This window comes from Centrocercus urophasianus, unplaced genomic scaffold (assembly GCF_019232065.1).
Source record: "Centrocercus urophasianus isolate 14NV4802_14NV808 unplaced genomic scaffold, USGS_Curo_1.0 seq_13, whole genome shotgun sequence".
NCBI lineage: Eukaryota > Metazoa > Chordata > Aves > Galliformes > Phasianidae > Centrocercus > Centrocercus urophasianus.
Window position 1 is genome coordinate 38764860 of NW_024884475.1, and position 23737 is coordinate 38788596.

The following is a 23737-nucleotide window of genomic DNA, read 5'->3' on the forward strand; positions in this document are numbered from 1 at the left end:
GTTTTGTCTTACCAATCATTCCAAAATCTGCTGGAGCAAAGTCAAAATGTACAGAAATATAGTCCATTAAGGCCTTAACGTAATCACAAGCATTTTCAAATATATTGTGCTCAAGTTATCTTTATGGCTTGCAAATGTAGCTGGCTTGGGAATTTGATGAATTTTTCAGAGCGCTGCCATGTGATGAAGTTTTATACCATTTAGAAGAAGCACATTAATGTCATTAGTGGCAGTTAATTCTTAGTTTTCCAGCAACTATGCTCATGTCATAAATTTCTGTGTGACAATTTAGTGAGTCACGTGGGGGAAAAAGTGGTGTTTGCTAGGGGAAGAAGGGAAAATACTAATTTATTTATATTCTAGTTTTCGAGGCTGTTTTGGTATTGAGAGCTGGAGTTCATTTCAATGCATAGTGGCAGTAATGGAGCCTGATTTAGCATAAACTTGGTCAGAACAGTAGCAAAAAAACGCAATGTATTCATAGAATCATAGATTCCTTTGAGTTGGAATGGACCTTTAAAGGTCATCTGGTCTAATTCTCCTGCAAGGAATGGGGACACCTACAGCTACATCAGGTGCTCAGAGCCCAGTCCAGCCTGACCTTGAGCGTCTCCAGCGATGGGGCTTCCACCACCTCTATGGGCAACCCATGCCTGTCCTTTGCTATTCTGGAACAGATTGCCCAGATATGTGGTGATTTTCTTAGAACAAAAAAGTTCAAGACTTTTTCCTGCTTGGGATGTGTGAATCATTTTTCCTTCAAGGTAAGGTCTTGAGTCTGTCTTCAAGATGTGAAGCCCTCAGAATACCTGTTTATTCATCCAGCTCCAGAAACCGCTTTTAAAAGACTTTTAGCAAGTCTCATTGCTGCAGCACTGGGTGATGGAGTTGCCGAAGGATGCTGGCAAATCTGCAGGATTTGAGCAAACTGGCAGCTTTGAATTACAGTGTTTTATTAGTGGATATTTATTTAATTTCCTTCAAATCCCCAAGGCGTGCTGCAGGAAGCAACAGAGCGCTATTGCAGATAGAACGACTGACCCTAAAGGAGATATAATCAGGGCATTTTACACATTTTCTATAGCTTTATAGCTTTGGCAGCAATTTCAGTGTCTGCCTGCAGCTCAAGGAGAGCTGTTAGGATGGGCAGGATTAGCTCTTGGGAGCCTACTTGGAAATTCTGCAGGAAGAAACTCAATTGTGGGCTGTTGTTTTTTTTTTCCCCCAGCATAATTCCTGGTTGCTTTCAAGAGAGCGCAGAGATCATCTGTTTATATTCTTTGGGAGACATGAAGACAGTCTGCTGTGTTTTTGTTTTGTTTTGTCTTGTAAGTAAAAGTGCATGTTAGGAGCACAAGCTGATAGTTGGAGCCTCTCAGCAGTTTAATTGATTCCACATTGTAAAGACTGTACCTCGCTAAACCCTTTTTCTTTAGGTTTTGGACACATCTAAGAGGCAGCAGCTCTCTCTTCTTGGTGCAAGCGCTTCAAGGCGTGGCAGCTCCAGAGACCAGAACAGGGGTTGGTTATTTGTAGCTTGTTTTTATTCAAATCCTGCAACTCGCAAGGCATATTCCCTGTGCTGGAGTGATGTGCTAATGAGGGCAGAGTTGATGAGTTACAGAGCCGCTCTCCTTTCTGCTGAATACACATAACACATCCTACTTGGGTTTCATCCGAGAGCCAGCTTGGTGTGGATTACAGAACTCAGGTATATCCATGGGGCAGAATTTTTTTGTGTTTATGCTGTGGTTGCTCCTAAAAGCTGTGGTAATTTGACAGTCCCTGCCTGAAGAAGTTTGCAGTTTGAAAAGGCTAATCAGTCTAAAGCATGGGAAGGAGAAACAAAATGAGTTTGTGGTTTGCTCCTGGGCAAGATATACTCCGGGAGGGAAACAGGTTTCAGTTGGATAACCTGTGTTCTGACTAGACTAGATGTTCTTATCCCCGTTAATTTTTGTTAGATTTCATTCTTTAGCTTTATGGATTAGCAACACTACCTTGGGAGTGATATTTATAGTTTCTGATTACTGTGGAGACTAATTTAATTCTCTGCAAGGAAGATGGTATCACTCCTATTTGAGCTTTGTTTTCTGGGATATACAAAAGGTTGCTTTGCTGATACTAAGCATTTAAGTACTCCAGGCTTATCCTCCCAGAATTACAAGAGTTCGAAGGGTTGGACCTTTCTCATCTCCCCTGGGCTTTCGAGGCTTTATAAGGTCATGCTTCCTGGCTCTTCTCTCCACAGGGACAAGGCCTAGACTCAGTCCAATATTAATTTGATGTCATGATAGCTGAGGGCTTCCTGTGTTACAGATGATGGATGCTTTTACTGCTGTGGCCGTGTACATGGGTTTGGTTCTTGATCGGGTGGGTAGGCTGAGAGGAGGTCCTTGTTCCCAGCACATGTGCCTGAGCAGCTTGCTGGGTGCTGCCTGGGCCAGTGTACATCGTAGCCAGAGAGGAAGGGAGATCTGTGCCGTGGATGCAGCATTCAACTGAAGTTCAGGAATGAGCTGCGGCTGCAAATCGTTTGATGGTGAGGCTTGCAGAAAATAACCTCTGTCAAATAGTCCCAGATGTTTGATTTTTTTGGTTTGTTCTGGTGCTCTCTGTCTCTTGTACTGATAGAGCACATGAAAGTTCAGCATGGCATTTGAAGAGTCCAGTTTATATTGTACGAGTCCCAATGATTCCTCCTTTGTTTACATACATTATAAGACCTAATGTCTAGTAGCATGGCTCTTGGGGGGATCCCATCTATAAGATATGAAGCCAGGTTCTAATCTGACTGCCAACTGGAGGGATCAGCTCGTGCTGGTGTTGTCCCAAGAAACTCTGGCTGCCATCACTCATCACAGTGATCTTGTGCCAGCCTGGCCCAAAGCACTGGCATCAAGAGACTGCATGGCTGCTAAAGCTCTGTGCCTGTGACTTTTTGTGGTTGCTACTGAAAATGAAAAAGTGTAACTAATTTGCGGGTAATGGATGTGCTGCTAACAGAAACACATCCCCCCTAACACCAGCAGGTTGCTTATGGCATATTTTGTGCATCTAAAAATATTCTCTTTTTTTCAGCAGCTAATTTTGTTTAAAGACTGTTTTCACACATCAGTGGCTGTTAATCAGTTAAGGAGTTATCAGTTTTAATATTAGAAGGAAAGAAGTAGGTGTCATTGACAGCTTAAAACCATTTCTATTCAGCTGGCTTGCAGCAGATTATGAGGAATCTTAGGCTCATCTTATTTCTCCTCCTTTTCCCACCCTCTTTAAAAGACAGATAATACCATTAAATGAACGGCTGTACTGTGCTAATTCTACATATCCTTTGAAAAACCACTGAATTAGAAATACCGAGATAAAAATATAAGACCAAAATAAGATTTAATTAGACATTAAACTCCAGACTCCAGACCATGTAATTTTAAATAAAATCATGTATACTTCATGAGAAGATTTTAAGGTTGGCTTTCAGAAGAGGAACAGTAAGACAACAGACCAAAACCCAAGGTATATGCTTACAAGGCACAGACTGCTTATGGCTCTGTTTTGCTGCAAATCCAGATCACAAAATCATAGAATCATAGAATCCTTAGAGTTGGAAGGAACCTCTGAAGACTACCTAGTCCAACTCCCCTTCAGCTAACACAAATACCCAACTCTTTGCCAGCAAAGGCAGAAAAATAATATACTAGCCCTTGCTTTTTGGCTGTTGAGCTTGTCCAGGACTGTGCTCATGATGCTACCATTATACCTGCTCTGCAGGTGGAGGGTAAGATGTACCGGAGACAGCTCTCACGTCCAAATCAAACCAGGTAAGAGTGCAGAGAAAAATCGAGCAATAGGTACTAGTTGCTCTCCCAAGCTCCTGTTCACCTATGGCTGGGAAACTGGGCTGGGGTAGCTGAGCAAACGCCCCTCTGTCCTCCCCAAAGCATCTGCTGCTGGGCTTTTGACTCTGCACACCTTTCATCTGATTTGCTGTGGTAGTTCTGACGTGTATTTTATTTATTGCCCTTCTGCTTTTTTTTTTTTTCTTTCTTTCTTTAATAGCTATTTTTCTTTTCTTTAATAGCATAGCTCATCTCCTTTTCCTGAATTCTTTCTTTTGAACTGATATGAAGGTCTTTCACTTAGATTTGACAGCCCACTGTGCTGGATGTTTGTTGTGAGGATTGATGTTGCAACTTTCAGTATAATGTAATGCCCTCGAATATGCCTTCTTATACTATTTGGGCAGAGGAGGGACCTGTCTGACCCAGGGGAGCTTCAGATTACACAAAAACTGATCTAGTTTAGTTTCATTTCACATCCCTCATTAAAAAAAAAAAAAAAGGTTACTGGTGTTGTGAATCTGTTGGCAGTGCACTTACTCATGAAAACAAAACATTCCCTTCAAGCTGAGCTATGTATCATACCATTAACAAACTGCACCTCGTTGAAAATATGTTGAGGAAAACTGATTTATGTTGCATTTGCTGCTTTGCACACAATAGAAGCACAGTAAACTCTTGTGCCATAATGATTTAATGATTTTCTGTCTGTCTTGATGGGTCATAATGAGATAAATTCGAGTCCTTTTCTGAAGGCTAATTACTTCGAGTACATACTAGACGTGGGTTGCACTCTTTATACTTCACATGTGTTTGTGTTTTCATTCTCCCATCTCTTTTGTCTGCATATACAAGTGAGTTTTGATCTGTCTTTGAAATACAGATCAAAGGCTGGAGTCATGTCATGGTCTCTTCTACCTGAAGACTCTCCAGAGCATTTGTAACTATTCCTGCTGTACAGATAGGGTAGCACCTGAAGATAGCTGTGAAGTAAATAAAGTAAAGAAACTGTGTTAGAAACTAAGGAATGTGCCATAAGACATCAGGGCAGCTTGCGGTAAGTGTGTTAGCAATTATCTAGAATAAGTTTGGCTGTAGGTGTGTTCACTGTGCCCCATGCATGGCTACAAGATAAGGACTGTGTGCTCCAGAACTCACAGCCTAAATATGAAAAAATAATTGAATGCTGAGCAATTTTGGAAATTGCTTGCATGGCCCAGGCAAAACTCAAGGTGGAACTTGGGGAGGTGTATGGTTTGCTCCTGGATTGCTATCCCTTTTGCTGATCTCCATCAGCAAAGACTTGCTGGTGATTCCAAGGGATTTTCTCCCTGCATTGTAGAGAGCTGATACCAGAATAGCTGCCATACCAAATAAAACACCGTGTGTTTTTGATAGGAGTTGATGTGCAAGTGTCTCACCTTTGGTGAAAAAGTTTGTGATGAAAGGGGAAGATGTCAAGAGAGTTTCTCACTACAGGGAGCAGAGTCAACTTTAGAGCCAGTTGTCCTACTTGGTCCTTCAGAGGAAAAGGGATTAATAATAAAAATTTACACTTTATCTGCAGGAAAGTTGAACTCAGTATCACATCTTCCGGTTGAATTTTAGCACATGGCCTTTGTGCTGTTTTTGTCTGGGACATTGATGGTGGGATAGTATAAATGCTTCTGCTGTCAGCTCATTTGCTATTCAACTGGGGTTGTTTGAATGCAGATGGAAAGGTTCTGGGATTTCCAGGTAACTCCTGTAAATCTTAATGTCAAGGCCTGTCCATCATTGATACCAAACTGGACATAAGAGCATCTTTGAAGGGAAAAATGTGGCAGCTTTTTGGAGTCAGGCAACATGTTTATATATCTTTGCTTTTTGAGGTGACCAACAAGTCAGGTTTTCCACAGGTTTTATCTGTGCTTTGTTTTTCTTTGTGGTAACTGTGGCCTTGTAATTCTGTATACCAACTATGTGATTACAGGTCCACTTGGCTTGTTTCTAAAGACAAGGTGGAAACACAGAAACCTAGGATTGTCACTGCTTGTGCTGCATGCACACAGAGGTGAATGAATGCAGAGATCATTGTTTAGGTGAAACAGCACTTGTTCCATGAGCTTGGAAACAAAGTATTACTGTACTGAGTTCAAATTCTGATAAAAGAAAGAGAATAAAAAAACCCAAGCTATCCTTAGCCAATATATTACATTTGTGAGAACACAAAAATTTCTTATATGGAGACTTTGTGCTTTATCGTGCATATATATTGGAGCCAGAAGGAGCACCCTGCATGGCAAGCATGCTTGATTCAGGCTATACCCAGAGCAATCTGTCTTATATAGAGTACTTTAAAATTCATCATAGGTTTTCAGAGTAAGAAGCCCTAGGGAAGTAGCCTTATCACAATGTCTTAAAGCTTTCGATCTCAAGATCCCCTCCACCACTGTATTGTTATTATGTGCTGAGATATTGATTTCTGGGTATAGAACATCTTAAACAAAAACCACAAGATGTATTTTACGTGCTTTTCTAAAACTGAATGAAAAAAAATCCCAAACTCAATAATGTTTCCTAAAGCAGAGAGAAAAGATGTTACCTCATGCATTCAACACAGAAAATAAATACTCAGCAAAGGCAGATGCTAGGGGGGAAATATAGTCAACAGATTCTCATTTTCTTTTCATGCAGATATTTAAGTGTTCATTGTACACTGGTGGAGTAGACTTGTTTTGAAATATACAAACCAAATAGCTTGCGAGTGTTTGTCTGTTTTCTTTGTAGCTGAAGACATGTTTTTAAAAGGAAATGTGAAGACACTAATTTTATGATGGGAGAGCTTAGTCTGTGGTTCTTCTTTTTACAGTATGCAGACCTGGGTTCTTCAAAGCTTCACCCCACAGTCCATCCTGCAGCAAATGTCCCCCTCACAGCTACACGCTTGATGAAGCATCCACATCTTGCCTGTGTGAAGAGCACTATTTTAGGAGGGAATCAGACCCACCTACAATGGCCTGTACAAGTAAGCATGTGCTTATAGGGTTGTTTTTAATCCTTTTGAGCTGTTCCTGTACTGTGACTAGACATTATGATCCTAATGTGCTTTTACAGGCTCTGGGCTTCAGTCTGAGCTAGTCTGACACAGTCTTAATGTCACTAGCTTTGTCCACCATACCCCCAATTACATGAGGAGACTCAGCCCTTTGGAAAGCACCTTTGGAAAGGTGCTGTTAAGCTTGAGGAGCATTTCAGTAACAAATAGATCCTCCATCTCTTGTAGTTTGCTCTTCAAGCATCCAGAGATGTTCTCTGCCAGCAGCGCTGCACTCAAGTGTGTGCATGGGTACCTGGGTCAGGCACATACGTGGAGGAAACTATGGATAGTGATTGTCTGCTCTAGATATAAGTAGAGTATATATGGTCCTGCTTAGCATTGTCTCTCAACTCATTTTCAGTAGATAGTGAGGGAGCGAACCTTGCCTTTCCAAGCCACCTGGAGATTGTTATTCTTCAAGGTAGTCTTAAAACTTGCAAGTAGAAAATGCATCTCCAAACTGGTATAAAAAATGTAGAGCTTATCACTTGGTGTGGGGAGGGTGGTATAACAAGCAAGTTAGGGTTTTAAGAGTTGAATTGTGAAATCAGAATCACTAGTTTTACCCTTGTCCTGTTATTCTTTCATCTGTAGCTTGAAGGCTGGTTGTTCTGTTTGTTTTATATTTCAAGTACATAGGGCCTCAGTTTCCACACCTCCAACTAGTATCCGTGTGTGAAGCACAGGCCATGGGTTTTTTGGGGCCAGATCTGTCAGGGTCCAAATGTAGTTTTGCAGGCAAAAGTGATTAAAAGGGACTGAAGAGGAGCTGAACTACTGGGGTAGGATCAGGCAGAACTTCCAGGGGACGTCAGCAATGGAGAAAAAGCAGGTGTGTAAGTTCAGTCCACGTACTTGCTCAGCGCCACCTGGGAGTGATGTAGAGATGACTTCCATCCTGTTTCCTTTGCATAATCCTTTCCAGGAATGGGAAGTTCACAGTTGAATAGATGGTAGATCCCTTTAAGGTTGTGTCAGTGGCATATTAATGTGCATCATGTCACGGGGCTCTTCTCCTGGCTGTTCTCAGTGCAGGGATGAGGAGGAGAGATTTGTAAGCAGAGTGGAAAAGAGCAGAGAGCAAAGGACTGCAGGGACAGGCATGAAAACTGAGGTTGGATGTGGCACTTACTGTGCCTTCGTCCTGGTGAATAAAGCTGTCTTTTCTAGCTTCTCAAGTTGGCACTTCAAAAAAGAGAAGGAAAAAGGCTGTTCCAGTTGGAGAGTCTCTTCACATAGGAGGACTGCCTGCTCTCAGCAGATCTCTTCCCACCTGGAATAGTCGCTTGGCACAGGAAACACAGGAGAAACAAGGCTCTTGATCTCAGTATTTACCTTTTATGTTAAGGAATGTGAAGCACATGGCTGCTGAAGTTCTGCTACAGGGAAGAATAAGACAGCCTCAGGCACTGTGACAGTGACAATACTGTGGCATCAAAGTGGTGGCTAGGATGGGCTACGGCATGGGAAGCTATGACAACAGTACTCCCTGATGTCTATTTTGCCCTGGACATGTCTTTAAAAACTTTGATAAATGAGAGAAAGGACCAGTGTTGGTGGTATTGGGAAATGGGAAGAGAACTCTGAAAAGGCACACAAAATCAGCTTCTTTCGAGCAGACTAAACCAAAGCCAAGGCAGAGTAATGCCAGACAGTCCTGCTGGTGAGTTAGCACACAGAAGAAGCAACCAGCTCTGAAGAAGAGGTTTATGCAAGCCCATGACCTGAGCATGGGGTTTCTGGCACAGTCTGAATCCTGTAGGTAAAGACCGTAATTTATGATGCCATGAATAGTGGATTGGTATTCCTTTTATATACTTTTTTTACTTGGGTTTTATTTTGGTGGTGGTGGTGGTTTGTTTTTTGTTGTTGATGATGATGATTAGTCAGTTTGGGATTTTTTTGTTTGTTTGTTGCTGTTTGGGGGTTGTTTTGAAAGCTTACTATAAGCTTGTTTAAAGTCCAGGCAGTGCACACACCAGTGGTGTGTGAAGCTGTATTTGGATGTGGTTTGGCAGGGTACCGAGTGCTTCTGACGTAAATGAGAGTTTTAATGCCAACTCAGGCACTGCTTACTTCTCTAGCCTGCTGTTTCGGAGGATGCTGCTATGCCACATACAGGGCAAACTCGTACAGTAGTACAGGGTGTTGAAGCATCTCTGGTGAGATTTATACTTACTACTCCCAAAAGCTGAGTGCATCATCTGAGCCCTCTTTGTGCGCTTCAGTGTGCTAAGTCATCCTCCCTTCTCCTATGCATCCTTTCTTGGGATTTTGTGCTAATCCAGCTGTGTCTGTGTTAGAGGTGGTAAGGAGAGCCTGTGCATTACCCCACTCAGTTGCAGGCAAAGTAAATTTTGGCAGGGATAGTAAAGAGTATGTGACAACCCTAACATTTTGAACCCAATCCTGTAAGATTTGCAGGGGAACATCTTGTCATGAACTGAAACACAAGCAAGACAGACTTGGGTCATGACGGATAGGAAAACACTGTTAAGTTTTGTGAATGTTTCTATTATTTATTACAGCAGAAGTTAATAATATTCATAGAATTTCCTCAAACTTGAAATCTAGTTAATTTTAGAGAATACATCAATGTTTGTTTTCAGCTCTGCACCTCTAAGGTCCCCGTGCCAGTTGGTATAGCTATAAAATCACATTTTCCTAATTTAGAGATAGTGCCTTTTGCTCTCAAGCTGCCATGAGTCTCCCCACCACCACCACCATTGCTAAAGAAAACTGCTAAACCACTATCAACTGTTCAGACAAGCATGAGGCAGGGGACACAACACAAATACATTTTTATTTAATTTTCTCAGTTCCTTAAGCATGTTTTATAAGTAATGCTTGGCAGTTTTTAAATTTATAGTGCTGTGATGCAGTCCAAAAGAGCTATTACCATCAAACAAAAAATATTCGGTTCTGACAGGCATTTGAGAATTCTTGGTATTGTTATATGCATCTCCCAGGAAGTTTTTGAGCTTGATTTCTTGATAACTAGTCCTAACTTCAGTTCTTGTGAAATGTCAATTTTGAATGAAAACATACTATTTTGCACTCATTTTCCCCTCTCCCATCTTTGATGATTAATCCTGTTGTGGTTCAAAGTATACAGAGAAAGTATGAGTGAAGGTGAATGGCACAAAAAACATGGAAGAAAGAGTGTGATTTATGGGATGCACTGACATTTTTGTAGCTTTTGGTGTAACATTCTGTTCTCAAAGGAAACGGTTAACTCTGTGTACACACACACACATATATATGTATAAAACATGTATTTGTGTCTTAGGGGCAATTTCTTTCTCAATTTATTTTTTAAAAATACGCATATCAGCAAACAACAGGTTAGCTGTCCATGAAGGAAAACATTGATACCTTTATCTTTAGAAATGACTTCCCTCTGGTCAGTGAATCATTCTGCAGAAATGGTAAATCTCAGCTTAGGGCACAAAGTAACAAATTAAAAAAAAAAAAAAAAAAAAAAAAAAGGCAGAAAATGAATGTGTTCATCTTGATGAAGGGAAGCTGTAAATTAAAACAGAGCTTCTTGGCAGATCTGGGGCCTACCTTTTCTGAAGCTAAAACACTGGTTTGTTCTCCCAGCTGAGATTTTTCAAAGCTTTACTCATGTGCAGTTTCAGGACTCTTCAAGCAGGTCCTGTTAGGTATGTGCAGACAGCTAAAGACCTTTCTCAGACCCCTCTGAGAATGCTGATTTTATAGGTTACCCATTCCCACTAGCTTCAAAGCATGTTTTTAAGCCTTCAAGAAGAGCAGCTGATTCTTCTGTGCAAAGAGAGTACAAACCTCTGCTGCCTTTACAAAAGTGATAATTTATCCCCTGTTAAAGGCATGTTGTCCAGTAAATGTTTTTTGTAGGTTTTTTTTTTGTGCCTGAGTTCTTTTATTTTTTTCTTAGAATGCTGATAGCGGTGAAAGTGCATTCATCCAGCAGAAGGAGAAATCAGACAATTTAACCAGTAAAAAAATCCTTGAGTGCAGTAGATACAACCCACACAGCTCTTGAGATGGATTTCCAGCCCCCATTATATCAGTATGAGGATGAGAAGCCGGAAAATAGTTCTGGCTGCTGCTGTCCTGTGGTGTCATTAGCTAACCAGCACTGTCACCCCGTGGTGCTGCTGGTGAGAGGCGGCCTGTAGGAATCCTGAGCCTGGGCACAGCCTGCTCTGCTACCACTATGCATCACCTCCCTCAGCTGCCTTCTGCCCAGGGAGGGGGTGCTTATTCCCCATGTATACCAATGTGAAGCTGTTACTGTTGTGGTCCTCTTACAGAGGAACATCCTGGCTTCTTTGGGAGTTGCTGACATGGCTGCTGTACCTCTGACAAAGCTGCCATTTCCTAAACTAACCTAGCTTTTGTCTTTGACTGTTTTTCTCTGAAGAAAAAAAAAAATCAGGAATATTTATTTCCCTCTGTCACTGAGTTTCTTGTTGAATCAGAATAGCTCGAGTTGAGATCATTGCAGTGTTTCTTAAGCATTACCAATTTATAGACTTAAAAAGGGGAGAAGGGAAGGAAAATAGTGAAAAACCGAAGGTAGATTCAGTTTTGCAACACTGCCCATTTTAAATAACAAATTGAGTTCAATCATCACAACAAAACTAGAAGACGACAAGCTAAGACAGGCTGTTAAATTTGTATGGGTTTCTGGCTGGTAAAGCTTGCTGACAGGCTCTTTTCAAGGAGCTGCTCGTGGGTTTTGACAACTTCATTCAAACTGTGTGGAAGTCTGTTGCCTTCTTGGAAAAATCTCAGTCTTTGCTCTATAGCTTCTGGTAATGCTGCCACTAAAATCCATTCCATCTTTCTTTGATCAGTTTCCCCATGTGAGTCTCTTGCATGAGATTCTTGCTGTCCTTTCACATCATCTTCAGGGCGTATCGTCAGCTTGCCCTTCATCTCCAAGTCAAGTCTATTAAAATGAAAAGTTTCTCAAAGTATCTTCTGGGTACTGTATCGGTTCTCCTCACTAGATGGTTAGATTTTTGAAACTCAAAGCCATTGAGTGAAGTGTGAGCATTTCAAGTTGGCTGTGGCTCTGTGCTGAGAGACCTGCCTGGGCTGTCCTGCTCGTCTCACTGGGAGATATCTACAGAGCAGTGCCAGGGGTTGCAGGAGTAGCTGGTGATAATGCACACTGTCAGTTGCCTCTGACTTTTGGAAAGGTGCATGCCAGCACCTTCAGCGTGTAAAAGTGGTCTTGTGGGTGTCTTCAGATGGGCAGCACAGCCACTTGCTGAACTGGAAGCTGCTTTTGTAATCATGACCTGAGCATGTAATGCAGCTTTCTTTGCCCAACCACAGCTTCTTCCAGCAGGATGAAGGAAAACAGACCACATCTGTAGGAGCTCTGATAGTTCCACAGCAGCTGTTCCTCCTTAGATAGCATTGCCAGTGCCATACTGACATACCGAGTGTGGATGCTTGGCAAAATAAGCAAGCACAGTGTGACTAACCAATCATGCTAGTGCTGAGAGCTTGGCAGGGTCCACAAAGGCTGCTGTTGAGTAGCCAGATACGGCTGTGTTTCCAGTGGCCTGTGTGGATTACCATCTGCTTTGGGGTACATAGACTGTCTTGCTAAGGTATGATTTGGATGCCCAAACTTAGGTTTTACTGTTGCCTAAGAGCTAATTGGCAGAGGTGGGTGGATGAATAGAATTCAGTGTCTGAATTGGCAGAGTAGTGGGAATACACTGGTATGTATCTTTTTTAAGGATCCAAGGCTAGCAATACAGGGGCAGTGGGGCAAGAAGGGGGAGTCTTGCCTCCCAGGTAAGCCAGTGTTGGCTGGGACAGAGCAAAGATTTGCAGCTCCCTTAGCAAGCGGAACAAAGAGAATACCAGATGCAACATCCCAGTATGAAATGTGCTGCCCTTATTACTTTTGAGCCAAATCTGTGTCTTGCCCTCACTTAAAGATGTCTGTGTCCCAACACAAACCTCTTAAGGTAAGGTGGGAAGGCTTGAATCCCCATCTTCTGTCTTCTTTAGCTGCTGCTGCAAATTGTCTGTGTGCTTTTTGACACATGAGCAACACAGCATCTCTTTTCAACCAAAGAGTAGTAGAGAGCAGGATGACTGATAATACTGTTTTTACCATGTGTTTTTCTCACTTTGCAAACCAGGACCCCCCTCTGCTCCTCGGAGTGCCATCTCAAATGTTAACGAGACTAGTGTCTTTCTGGAATGGATTCCCCCTGCTGATACTGGTGGAAGGAAAGATGTGTCTTATTATATTGCATGCAAGAAGTGCAACTCACACTCAGGTCTGTGCGAGGCATGTGGCAGTCATGTCAGGTACCTCCCCCAGCAAACCGGCCTGAAAAACACCTCTGTCATGATGGTGGATCTGCTTGCTCATACAAACTATACCTTTGAAATTGAGGCAGTGAATGGAGTGTCCGACCAGAACCCTGGAGCCCGGCAGTTTGTGTCTGTAAATGTAACCACAAACCAGGCAGGTAAGTGGATCTTCAACCTGGGAAAATGTCTGGGGTGGGAGCCTGAGCAGTCAGACCCATTGAAGGCCTCCCTTTGAAATGGGTGGAAATCCCTCACGTGTAGGGCTGGACTGTCGATCTTTTGAATATGTTGGGTGGTGGGGTGGTTGTGTCTTGCAGGCTATAATTACTGCAATCTTCAACGTATTTCCTTCCAGCAGGACACACTTAGAATCTGTGGCTTTTTCTTTTTTCTGTTATATTAAATAAGCTACTTGGAGTTCCCACCACTTCTTTGCAGTTCTGTGTATCTGCTCACTAAAACAGAGGGAATATAATTGCCTCTCCTGTTGGGAAGGGGCAATCCCTGAGAGTTCATTTTGATTCCACATATGAGTGGTCTAAAACATCCAAACTTTACAGTTACCCTAAGAAAATAGTCTTGAGCGACTTCAGGAAAATCAGTTCCTCTCCTGTGTTATGACATACAGTGCAGTGTCAGTGCATCTCCAACAAGGTAGGACTGAGATGTCATTGCATACTGTGTCACTGGCTTTGTACTGTGCAGACAGATCTCGTATATTGGTTTGTTCCTTTGTCTGGAGCTCAGATTTGCCTGCCAACCCTTTGGAAGCCTAGAGAGAAAAAAACAACTGTTGTGTTTGGGGCAAGCTGCTTTGGCGCTTCAGAGTTCTGTGCTTTGAACACAGCAGGTGTGGAGTTGACACTGTCACTTGTCATTTGGAGGTGTGATGGGAGAGAAAAGCATGATTACTCTTTCTGTGCACATCAACACACAGGGCACATCACACAACTTCTTTAAGACCCAGAGAACCCACCCACACACATACATTTCCATTCTTTTCTAGTCCCCTGTATGCTCTGTGTTTTAAGTTTTTTCCTACTGCCTACCTACCTTGCTTCCTGCCGCTTAGTTTAAGGCCCCCAGTGGTACTTGTCTGCTGTGGACCCCATCCAGAAAAACGTGAATTAGTGGAATTTGAGACCTTGCAAACTGTGCTGCCTGATCAGAGGAGCCAGTGTTTGCCTTCTCCTTACAAAGATTTAGCAGGAAATGTGGTGCGATATGCAGAGTAACAGCTAGATGGAGATTGTCAGATCCTCACTGTGAAGCAGAAACGAGTTAGCTGGAGCAGGACTGCATTTCATTCCTGCTGCCCAGGTGTACATGTGTGGGCTTGGCTGCCAGCAGTGAGAATGTAATTGTATTGGGCTTCATCAGATACCTACCCAGATAATTAGACGGAATTGTCAAGGTGTTGGACAAATTGTTCAAGGAGAGCAAATAAAGGCATGCTGGGGTTACTGCTCACTGCTAATGGATGTAGCAAGGAATCTTCCAGAGGAGCATCAGTGGATGGCAGTATGACACCTGTTGGAGGCACCTGTTTAGTGCAGATCAGTGGGTGTCTTAGTCCTAGTGCTGTTTACTGTTGTCCTCCTACTGGGAAGGTTGCTGCCAGTAACTACTGCTGGAAAAAAATGTATTTTCCTGTTAGTGGGCTTGTATTAGCATTTCATTGCTGGCATTACTTTTTCCCTGATATGTAGAATTAAACCCACATAACCCTCTGTAAACGTAGAGAGAAATGAGAGAAGATGATATGTCGCTGATCACTTCTGTCTGTGAGGAAATGGCTCTGTTCTGTGAGTTATGTGCCAAATTCCTGGTAGTTGCAGCTGGATTTATCTGCATAGCTAGCTTCTTGTGACTCAAGCCAAGAACATCTCCCTTGCACAGTTACTGCCCACAACTTTGTACAGGGAGATCCATTGCACGAAATTGTAGACCTGTTGGTTTCACATGAAAATACAGTTCCTGTTAAAGACAGTGGGTAAGTTTAGCTTCTGGTTCAGTCTCTGTGCTACCCTGGCAGAGCTGCAATGCAGCCTGGGGAGACACAGGCAAGGGTAGTACTAATGGATTGAGCCACAAGTGTTTAATGCTCTGTGTAGCATTCAAGTAGTATCTGTATGCTCTTGTGTTTGAATCAGTAATTCAAAGGAGGTGCTTGCGGAGTCCACTCATCATCCAGAGGGATTGTGCAGGGGGTTTTGTTGCTGGAGCTGGTCCCACCCAGTTCATTGAATAAAGAGAGCCGGGCCTGTTTGCTTCAGCTGTACAATTCGTGCATCAAATGTGTTTCTCGGTAATGTTCCTCACCCTCTGCTCTCTGGGCACTCCCTGGGATGACAATCACTTTGTCCATGCCAGAAACAAAGCGACTATAGACAAGGACTGGACAAATTGTATGCAAGCATGGAAAGTGGCTATCTGTTTTATTTAGGTTCCTCTGAAAAATGTCCTTTGGGGTTAGTAATGGAGGTGTGCAGGCAGAGTGGTCTATGGTTGGCCATAGCTAGACATGCTAGATATCTCTGAAAGAGCCTCACCTTCAGCTGTTCTCTCAAATCAAAGCAAGCAAAGCACATGGGGCTTTAGCAGGGTCTCAGCAGCCTAATCTCCCCAGGAAACCAGCACCAAGAAACGCTGCCCTGGGGACCCATCCTTTCTCTCACGCAGATTTTCTGCCTGTGTGATTACATTTCTATGAAGACTGGTATAATTAAGTAGAGTCACTAAAGGCCTGGTAGCATTACAAGGCCAACTGCAGCAATAGGAGAAAAAGAACTGCGTGCTGTGGAAAATGAAAAAAATTCATGCCATGGGTTAGGTCTAGCTGTTTGAGGCCCACTGGCTGGTAGTCACTAACCCAGTACTGGAGGGAAATGCCAGGATTTATTTTGCTGTTTTGGCTTTGTCTGTCCCCACCAAGAAAAAACATGCTAATTTCAGGACTGCAGAGAATGTGCAAGCAGCAGGATGTTGGCTGTGCCATGTCTTCTACGTATGGGAGCTTTTGGCAGTAGAAACTGTGTCTGATTTGGGTTCTTGAAGGGATTGCTTCCTGACGAAAATGTGTTCCTCTCCAAACTAATTTGTTCCCCTTTCTTCTCTCCCCAGTTTGAAATAACGATAAAAAGAACTGGCACTGGCAATCAGTCTGGCATTCTCAGTCTGATGTAATTTTCCTCCGAACTTTTGAAATGAAGTTTGGAAGTACAGCAAGAGAGAAATAATATTTATGCACAAATGAGGCACATCATCTAATCTCAGCTGGTGACCCCAGCACACTTCCCCAGGGATGTGATGGTACCTGGGATGGGACCAATCTATGTTGGACACAGTGTGTGCAGACTGAGTACTGATTCCCCTGTCACAACCTGCTCTTCCTCAGTGATCCCAAGCCTCTGTTCTTTCTCTGTGATTTTGCAGGTATTTTTCACTAGATACTGTCATGGATCTGGAATGGTTGAACAATGCAGCCAGCCAGGAAAGGTGGAAAGTGCACTGACCTCCACTGTGACACCTCAGAGCTGCAGGAGGCAGAAAGAGGACCTTACTCCCTGTTATCTTCTCACACCTCCTAAATATCTGGTGCAGCTCCCTCCTCAGGTCTAAGTACTCTGTCCCTGTCTACTGTCCACCATGCAGTTAGACCATCTATTTCTGATAGTGCAAGCAGAGGGCAGTTCTTGGATTCAAGATCAAGAAGCCTTGTGTAGACTGGTCAAAGCATGGTTGTCCCCATTGGGACAACTGTAAAATAAGCACACACGGGAGTTCTTAGCACAGATGGCAGGGAGCCATCTGTAATGCGGTCTGAAAGCATTAGAAAGTGTGCCTCATGCACATGGGCTGGAGCCCAGTGAATAATTCATAACTGGCAACAATAGGATTAAGTTAGCCATCCTTTTCATGTTGGTGGTTTTACTCAAATTCTTATCTTTTTGAAACTGCCATTTCCAGAGAAACGCTATTTCCAGAGAGCAGTCTGCCGGTGCTGCTAATACTGAAGTTGGCTTTTCACATGACAATGTGTGATGTTTTTTCTTAGAGATTCCACCAAGCTGGGTGATTAAGTAATGCTGTCATTCTAGACAAAGATGTGCATCTCCCCTGAGGTCTTTCATCTTATCTGCCCCATGCACAGAAGGCACCTACCATGAATTCTCGCTCAGGGATGTGTATCTTGTAATGGGACTGTAGGGAGCAAGTGGTTGTGATTCATGGTTGCCTGTTTGCCCATTGTATCATCATCCATACACACAGTGGGGAAGCATAGCATTAAAAACCCTTCTGGGCTTAAAACCTGCAAAAGTAATTCAGTTGTAGCCAGCCTAAACAGCTGAACAGTTTTCTTTGCCTTTCATTTCCAGCTGGACATGGGCTAGAGATGGGGGGTCTAGGAGTGGGGCAGTTCTTTTGCTGATTACTCACATGCCATGGACTCTCTTTACATTTGAAGACCTTCTTCTCTGTATGTGTTTTCAGATGAGCCCCTTGCCTGTTTTCTACTTGAAAAGCTGGAAATCAACATTCAGTCCAAGTCTGTGACCTGTATGGTGTTTTCACGCCTTTTGGGGAAAAGGGGGAAGAAAGGTCTGGATGTGCTTGCTAGCAGTGGAGGAGTTAGTGTGTCTAATGCTTCAAGAAGCCTGCATGCCTAAGGCCAAAACAGAGATACAAGTTGTGTCCTGTGGTGCAGCAGTGATCTTTAAGCAAAGATGTTGGAGGACAGGACCTGGCAACCCATGCTGCTGCCTGGGAAGCAGGGCCAGATTCTTCCTTGACCAAAAGAAAATGCTAAATGCTTGGAGCAGCTAAAAAGCTGTCAGGAGCAGAGAGGTGCGCTGAGAGCCATGACCCTCACTCTGACTATGCAGACTGTGACACAACAGTTGCAAGGAGCAAAAGAGAAGGGATTTTCCTTAGCACTTAGGGTGCACCAGCCTATGAAAAGCAGCCAGGAGCAGTTTGGAAAAGGAAAACTACAGCGTAAGGCTTGTTACAATCTTAGGTCAACAACTGCGTGCTCTTGAAACAGAAAAACTGCAACTCCACACAGACTGGGAAGAACATACCAGAAAATGAGGCAAGAAAATGTCAGTACTCAGTGCACTGGGAAGCTGTATTCTCTGAGATTGCCTTTGAGAAAGGTTCAGTTCAAAACCTGTAAGGTTCACGGTCTCATTCTGTCAGATCACAAGTCTCACCAGCTTGTTTGGTCTGTCCTGCAGAGCGTAGCAGCTTGCTTATCTTCTTTAGGAAAAACAAAACATTTCCAAGAGGATTTTCCAGTAAGTGCAGCATATTGCATGTGACTGTCTCACACAGGAAGCAAGACTCATTTTGCAACTCTGCTTTGTAACCAGAACTGCAAGCCTAGGGCCTGCAAAAGCTTGAATGCATGCTTATTTCTGTGAAAGTCCTTTTCCACAGCCAGGCTGCTGAGCAGAACTTGGCTGTAAATGTCAGTTGTAACAGCACTCAATCCATTGAGCTGCATCATCTTCTGGACAGTGGACACCGTAGAAAAGGTGTGAGCACAAGGCACACTGTTGTTTCCATAGTGTGCTCCCAAGCCTCCTGGGAGAACCTCTTTGTACTTTATAGCCCCTAATGGATTTCTCTTCCATGAATTTGTCTAATCGTTTTATGAACTCTAAGAAAATCCTAGCAGCTGCAGGCAATTCAATATGAATTTGGTATGTCTGATAGTTTAAGCTATGCTTTAAATTCATGTTGGTCAGAGAGGAGCTATTAGCAGCATAAATAGAGGGTTTAAGACTTGCAATTACACATCTATTTGGAAAGCGCTGTCATTTAGAGATGCTGCACTAGCTTCCAGTGTATTAACACAGGTATCAAGAACTCACCATTTAACTTAAATTACATACTCCTGAAAGCAAAGCGTTGTCTTACAAACCACTATGGACTGAGACAGGGATATTTTAATAAGTAAAAGTATTCTGGTACTGCCTTGAAGACCACCTTCTGCCTTGTTGTGAGGGCTTCTGCGTTGGAAAATGGGTGTTCAGGCTTTGTTCTCTGGGAAGAAGGATCTTCCATCTTTTCATACAGCAGTTAAGTCCACAGAGAAATTTTGACTGGTTCTCATTCCGGGCCTTGCTGCATCTCTTGAAATTGCTGGGGTTTTTCCCCCTGATTATAGTGGGAAAAAAATGCCCACTAGTGCATCAAAGTCTGGATGTTCTTGAGAAGTCCACCTTTAACTTTTATGCTGTCTGACTTTTTATGTCCAGCTGAATCTCAAGCCCACTGGAAAGCTTTGCTGTTCTGCTGTGTATCAAGCTTACAGCAAGTGTTGAATCAAGGAGAGTAATTTCATTTGTGGAATCCTATCCTGTATGCTATCCATCAAGTATTTTATGTAGGTAGAAACCTAAATAGTGTAACAAGATATGTGCACTAACACCAGCAGAGACAGTCAGTGGCAGTTCTGCCACAATCAGGCTGTCCTTCATTGAATTTATTTTTGAAGTGTGGTTGCTTGTAGTTATAACAATTGTAGGTAGTTAGAGCAAAGTAAAACCTGAAAACCAGTGATGCACAAAAGGCTCCTGGGTTGGTTTTTGTGTGTTTTGGTTTTGTTTTTTAGTAGCTCCATTTATTCTGAATGCAAAATCTTATTCCAGAGCTGCAAGTTCACCCCAGCCCAGATGGCTGGGTGTCTGCTACCAAATGAATTATGGATCAATTGAATATTTTATAGTTTTATGTGTAACTCCCCAGGTGGTAATTGCCACTTTCTCATAGTTTGGCATAAGCATTTTTATTTTACTTAGAATATCAGAAGTACATACTTGAACATTGAAGGAATTAATTGAAATTAGAAGAAAAAAAACCCCAAAAAAAACAAAAACAAAACTCTAATTCTGAGTAATTTCAAGGTCATTTTTATTCCAAAGGTGTATCAACCCTCTTGATATATTAGGACATGAAAAGAGGAAATAAAAACATTTTCCTGCATCTGCAGACAGACATTTCAATTTTGACATTGAAGTACATGTAGCTGAAAATAAAAATAATAAGTAATAGTTGTCCACTTTATCCCTTAATGAAGAGCAGAAATGCACTGTTCTCAATCCTCAGATTTGACTCTGGTGATGAACTTTCAGACAGTGTCACTTACTGCATGTTGTGTGGTAAATTTTTCATTCATCTCACTGCATATCTTCATAGGAAAGGGGGTAGGGTTTCCTTCAAAGCCACTTGTGAGACAGTCACATGAACTACAAAAAACAAATGCCTGGTTACACATGAGGAAATTTCATCAGGGGGATGCATGCAAGTAGCGCCACACAGCTGAGTATAAGAGAAGGAGAGCTGCCCAAAATCATAGACTCATAGAATGGCCTGGGTTGAAAAGGACCACAGTGTTCATCTAGTTTCAACCCCCCTACTGTGTGCAGGGTTGCCAACCACTAGACCAAGTTGCCCAGAGCCATATACCCAAATGGGTGTTCTGCAGCCAGCAGGGCTGACACTATTTCCCACCTAACACTCCAGAGCCATCAGCAGTGTAGCCTTAGACCTGGGTGTCCCCAGTCTGGTTTGTTAGCAGTGTATCAGGTGCAAATACTGGGATTTTTGAAAGAGGGCAGAGCAGCCTGTGCTGAAATTAGATATTCTTTTCCCACACTAAAAGCTGGGCATGAAAGCTTCACAAGGTCAGAGATGTACGAAGCTCATGTTTTTGCAGAGTACCCTTGATGTTATATTGCATGAGTGATAAAGCTGTTTTAAAATTTTATTTCCCATTTGCTGGCACTCTTCTAAAGAATTGCCAAGTAATCTTATATTAATCTAATTCTAATCACCTTAAAACGCAGTCTTTGGGGCCAAGGAGTTCTTTGTGTTGCGATGAGCACAGTACTTGGCAGAGAGCAAAAGTAAAGCATCCAAAATGATTTTGCTGCCCAGATGACATCAATGTATAGATTTTTTTTCTTGAATGCAGCTTCTGAATTTTAGTGCTAATAAAATCCTATTCAGCTCTTTAGTCTCCATCTGCAAGCTGATAATTCCTTTATGTGATACTTTAATTCTCTGATTTAGCATTAAAAGTAATTTCACAATTTTAGCAGCCTGCATAGACGACATTTGTGAAAGTGCTCTTGTGATACCAAGACTCAAAAATAGCCAAAAAAAAAAGACTGTAAAAATATCTTCAGAGCTGCTAAACAAATAGCAGGGGACTAGTAGGCATTTAATAGATGTCCATTTGCTCTCTGGCTGCAGGTTCTTTAATGTACCACGTAAGCTCTTTATAGTAATCTTCCTCAAAAGTTAAATATAACAGTTCAGAAGTCAGGGTAGTTGGAAGCATATGAGTTTCAGTCATTATGCACTGAGTGAGCTGTGATACAGGAATGCCATTCAGGGTATAGCAACTGCACAGTGCATTTCTTCTTTCCTATGAAACTGTAGTGCTGATAAGAATGTCAATGAATGTGAAGCTGTTAGAAAGTGCACAGCAGCATGCTAGCAGGTCCTGCATCCTAAGAGGGCTTCCAGTCCTGCAGCATGTCTTATCAAGGTGGGTCACTTTAATATGCGGGTTGTAATTTATCTATTTATTTGTTCACGTGACTGGATTTTTCCTCTTGGTTGCTTCTTCTTCTTGCTGATTCATCTGGCATCTGCACTCCTGGAGCAGGCTGGCTTATGCATCTTAGGAAAGATCTCTCTGTATCAGCCTGAGCTCCAGCTCACAACATGAATGAATTACAGCCTCCTGCTCAGGATTTTACAGCATTGCATAGGTTGAAATGTTTTTCTCTCCCTGATTGCTTGTTATTGGAGAAGTGTGATTCAGCAAGGGCAGAAAGATTTTTCCAGATCTTCTTTTGTGGTTGTTTTTACAGTACACTTCAAAAGCTACTGCCCCTTGCTTATTGCTGGGAAGACCTCTGAAATGCTGCTTCTGGCACTGAAATTTCTTGCAAAGGGTTAATGTAATAGCAGAGCCTGGGCTGGTTGTGCTTTATCCCAACCCGCACTCTCTCCTCTCCTCCTTTGAGGCTGCAGTGCTCTATCAGGAGAGCTGAGAGCAGTGCCGAGGTGACAAGCATCTGAACAATAAACTGTATTTCCCTGAGAGCAGCTGGGCCAAAGTTCAGATACATGCAAATACTGCAAAAAGCTCAGGGTTTGAAGGCTTTAATTAAAGCAAGCTTCAGATGTACTCATTTGCTGGCATGGTGGAATGCTTTCTGCATCTCCTCATCCTGGAGGAGTAGTCCTGATCAAAGCAAGGAACTAATGGGATTTCTGGTTAGATCAGTACAATAGAAATCACCGGAAGGAAAGCAGCATTATTTATTTACTTGCCTTCTTTTTCAGGATTGATAATTTTATAAATATGGGGTCTGATCAAAAGGCTCTGTCCAAACTGCTGCGTGACACCCAAAGCTGCAGTGGTACTGGCCCAGGCCTGCAGTGAGCAGGCACCAGGTGAGGGATTTTTGTGCTGCAATGCAGCAAGCCAGGCCAATGTGCTTCTCTGTGGGATGCACAGAGCACGCTGGCCCCATAGAGTAAGTGATTCAGCTTGAACAAACCTTTAGGAGAGAGCTGCCTCATGACAGTGAATGGGAAGAAAAACACAAAATGTTAAGCATCTGGCAAAATCTACCCTGTGTATTTGCGGTCTGAGGGCAGGTCAAGTGGTTGGAAAGGGCACTCTGCTCTGGAGCTGAGTTCATACGTGGCCATATTTCCAAGAGCAAACCTGCAAATCCATTGAGTTTGGAGGCATCCCAGGGATGGCAGCCACAGGGTGGACAAGTATGTCATAGGGCAGAAGCAGTGCTGGGGCTCTGTGTCAGCCATCCTGGAGGGCAGCCAGTGGCTCTGTGCACTTATGCTGCCTGCTCTGCCTGCATTTCCAAAGCCAAGCAGTTCCAGTGTGAGCCACAAGGACTACGCACCAAGCAGGCTGTGTTTTAATTTCTGCATAGTGCTGAGCCCTGCAGGGTGTTTGGCAGAGAAAGCCAAAGATGCCTCAAAAGCAACCTGGAAGAATTAGGTGGAAAATGCCTGCATCTGCTCGCTGCCTTCCAGAGGGCATGCATAGAATTTGCCCACTGTGATTCCGCATCCTGCTGTATAAAACTTGGGTTTTTTTGTGCTTTCTTTGTTGGTTTGTTTCTTCTAGGTTTGTTTGACGTGCAGTTACCTAAGTCCTTGTGACTGTACCCTTAAAAAAAAAAAATCATTGGAATTATGTCTCCTTCTAAACTGGCATTTGTGGCTGAGGTAAGGTGTGCTACTTTGCTTTGTGGCCTAAATGAGATGAAAGGAAACAAGGTTGAATCAGATAAGAGCAATAACAGTGCGTTTCCCTTCTCTCCTTTACTTTGGAAAGGTTTACAGGACCCTCTGTGCAGCTTAGTGTCTTCAAAGCTTCTTCCCAACTTTTCTGCGGTCTGCCTCAAACTGAGGAGAGAAACCATTGCTCAGC

At 42.8% G+C, this 23737-nt stretch overlaps 1 protein-coding gene across 6 annotated transcripts in view; it reads left to right on the forward strand.

The window, feature by feature from the left end:
* The window catches only part of EPHA5 (EPH receptor A5), a 198614-nt gene that overhangs the window by 96608 nt on the left and 78269 nt on the right, over positions 1–23737 (forward strand). For all 6 annotated transcript variants that reach the window (XM_042812275.1, XM_042812279.1, XM_042812276.1 and 3 more), the window contains exons 4-5: positions 6688–6843; positions 13071–13406. In XM_042812275.1, the coding sequence (XP_042668209.1) occupies positions 6688–6843; positions 13071–13406 (492 nt within the window). The remainder of the gene's footprint in view (positions 1–6687; positions 6844–13070; positions 13407–23737) is intronic.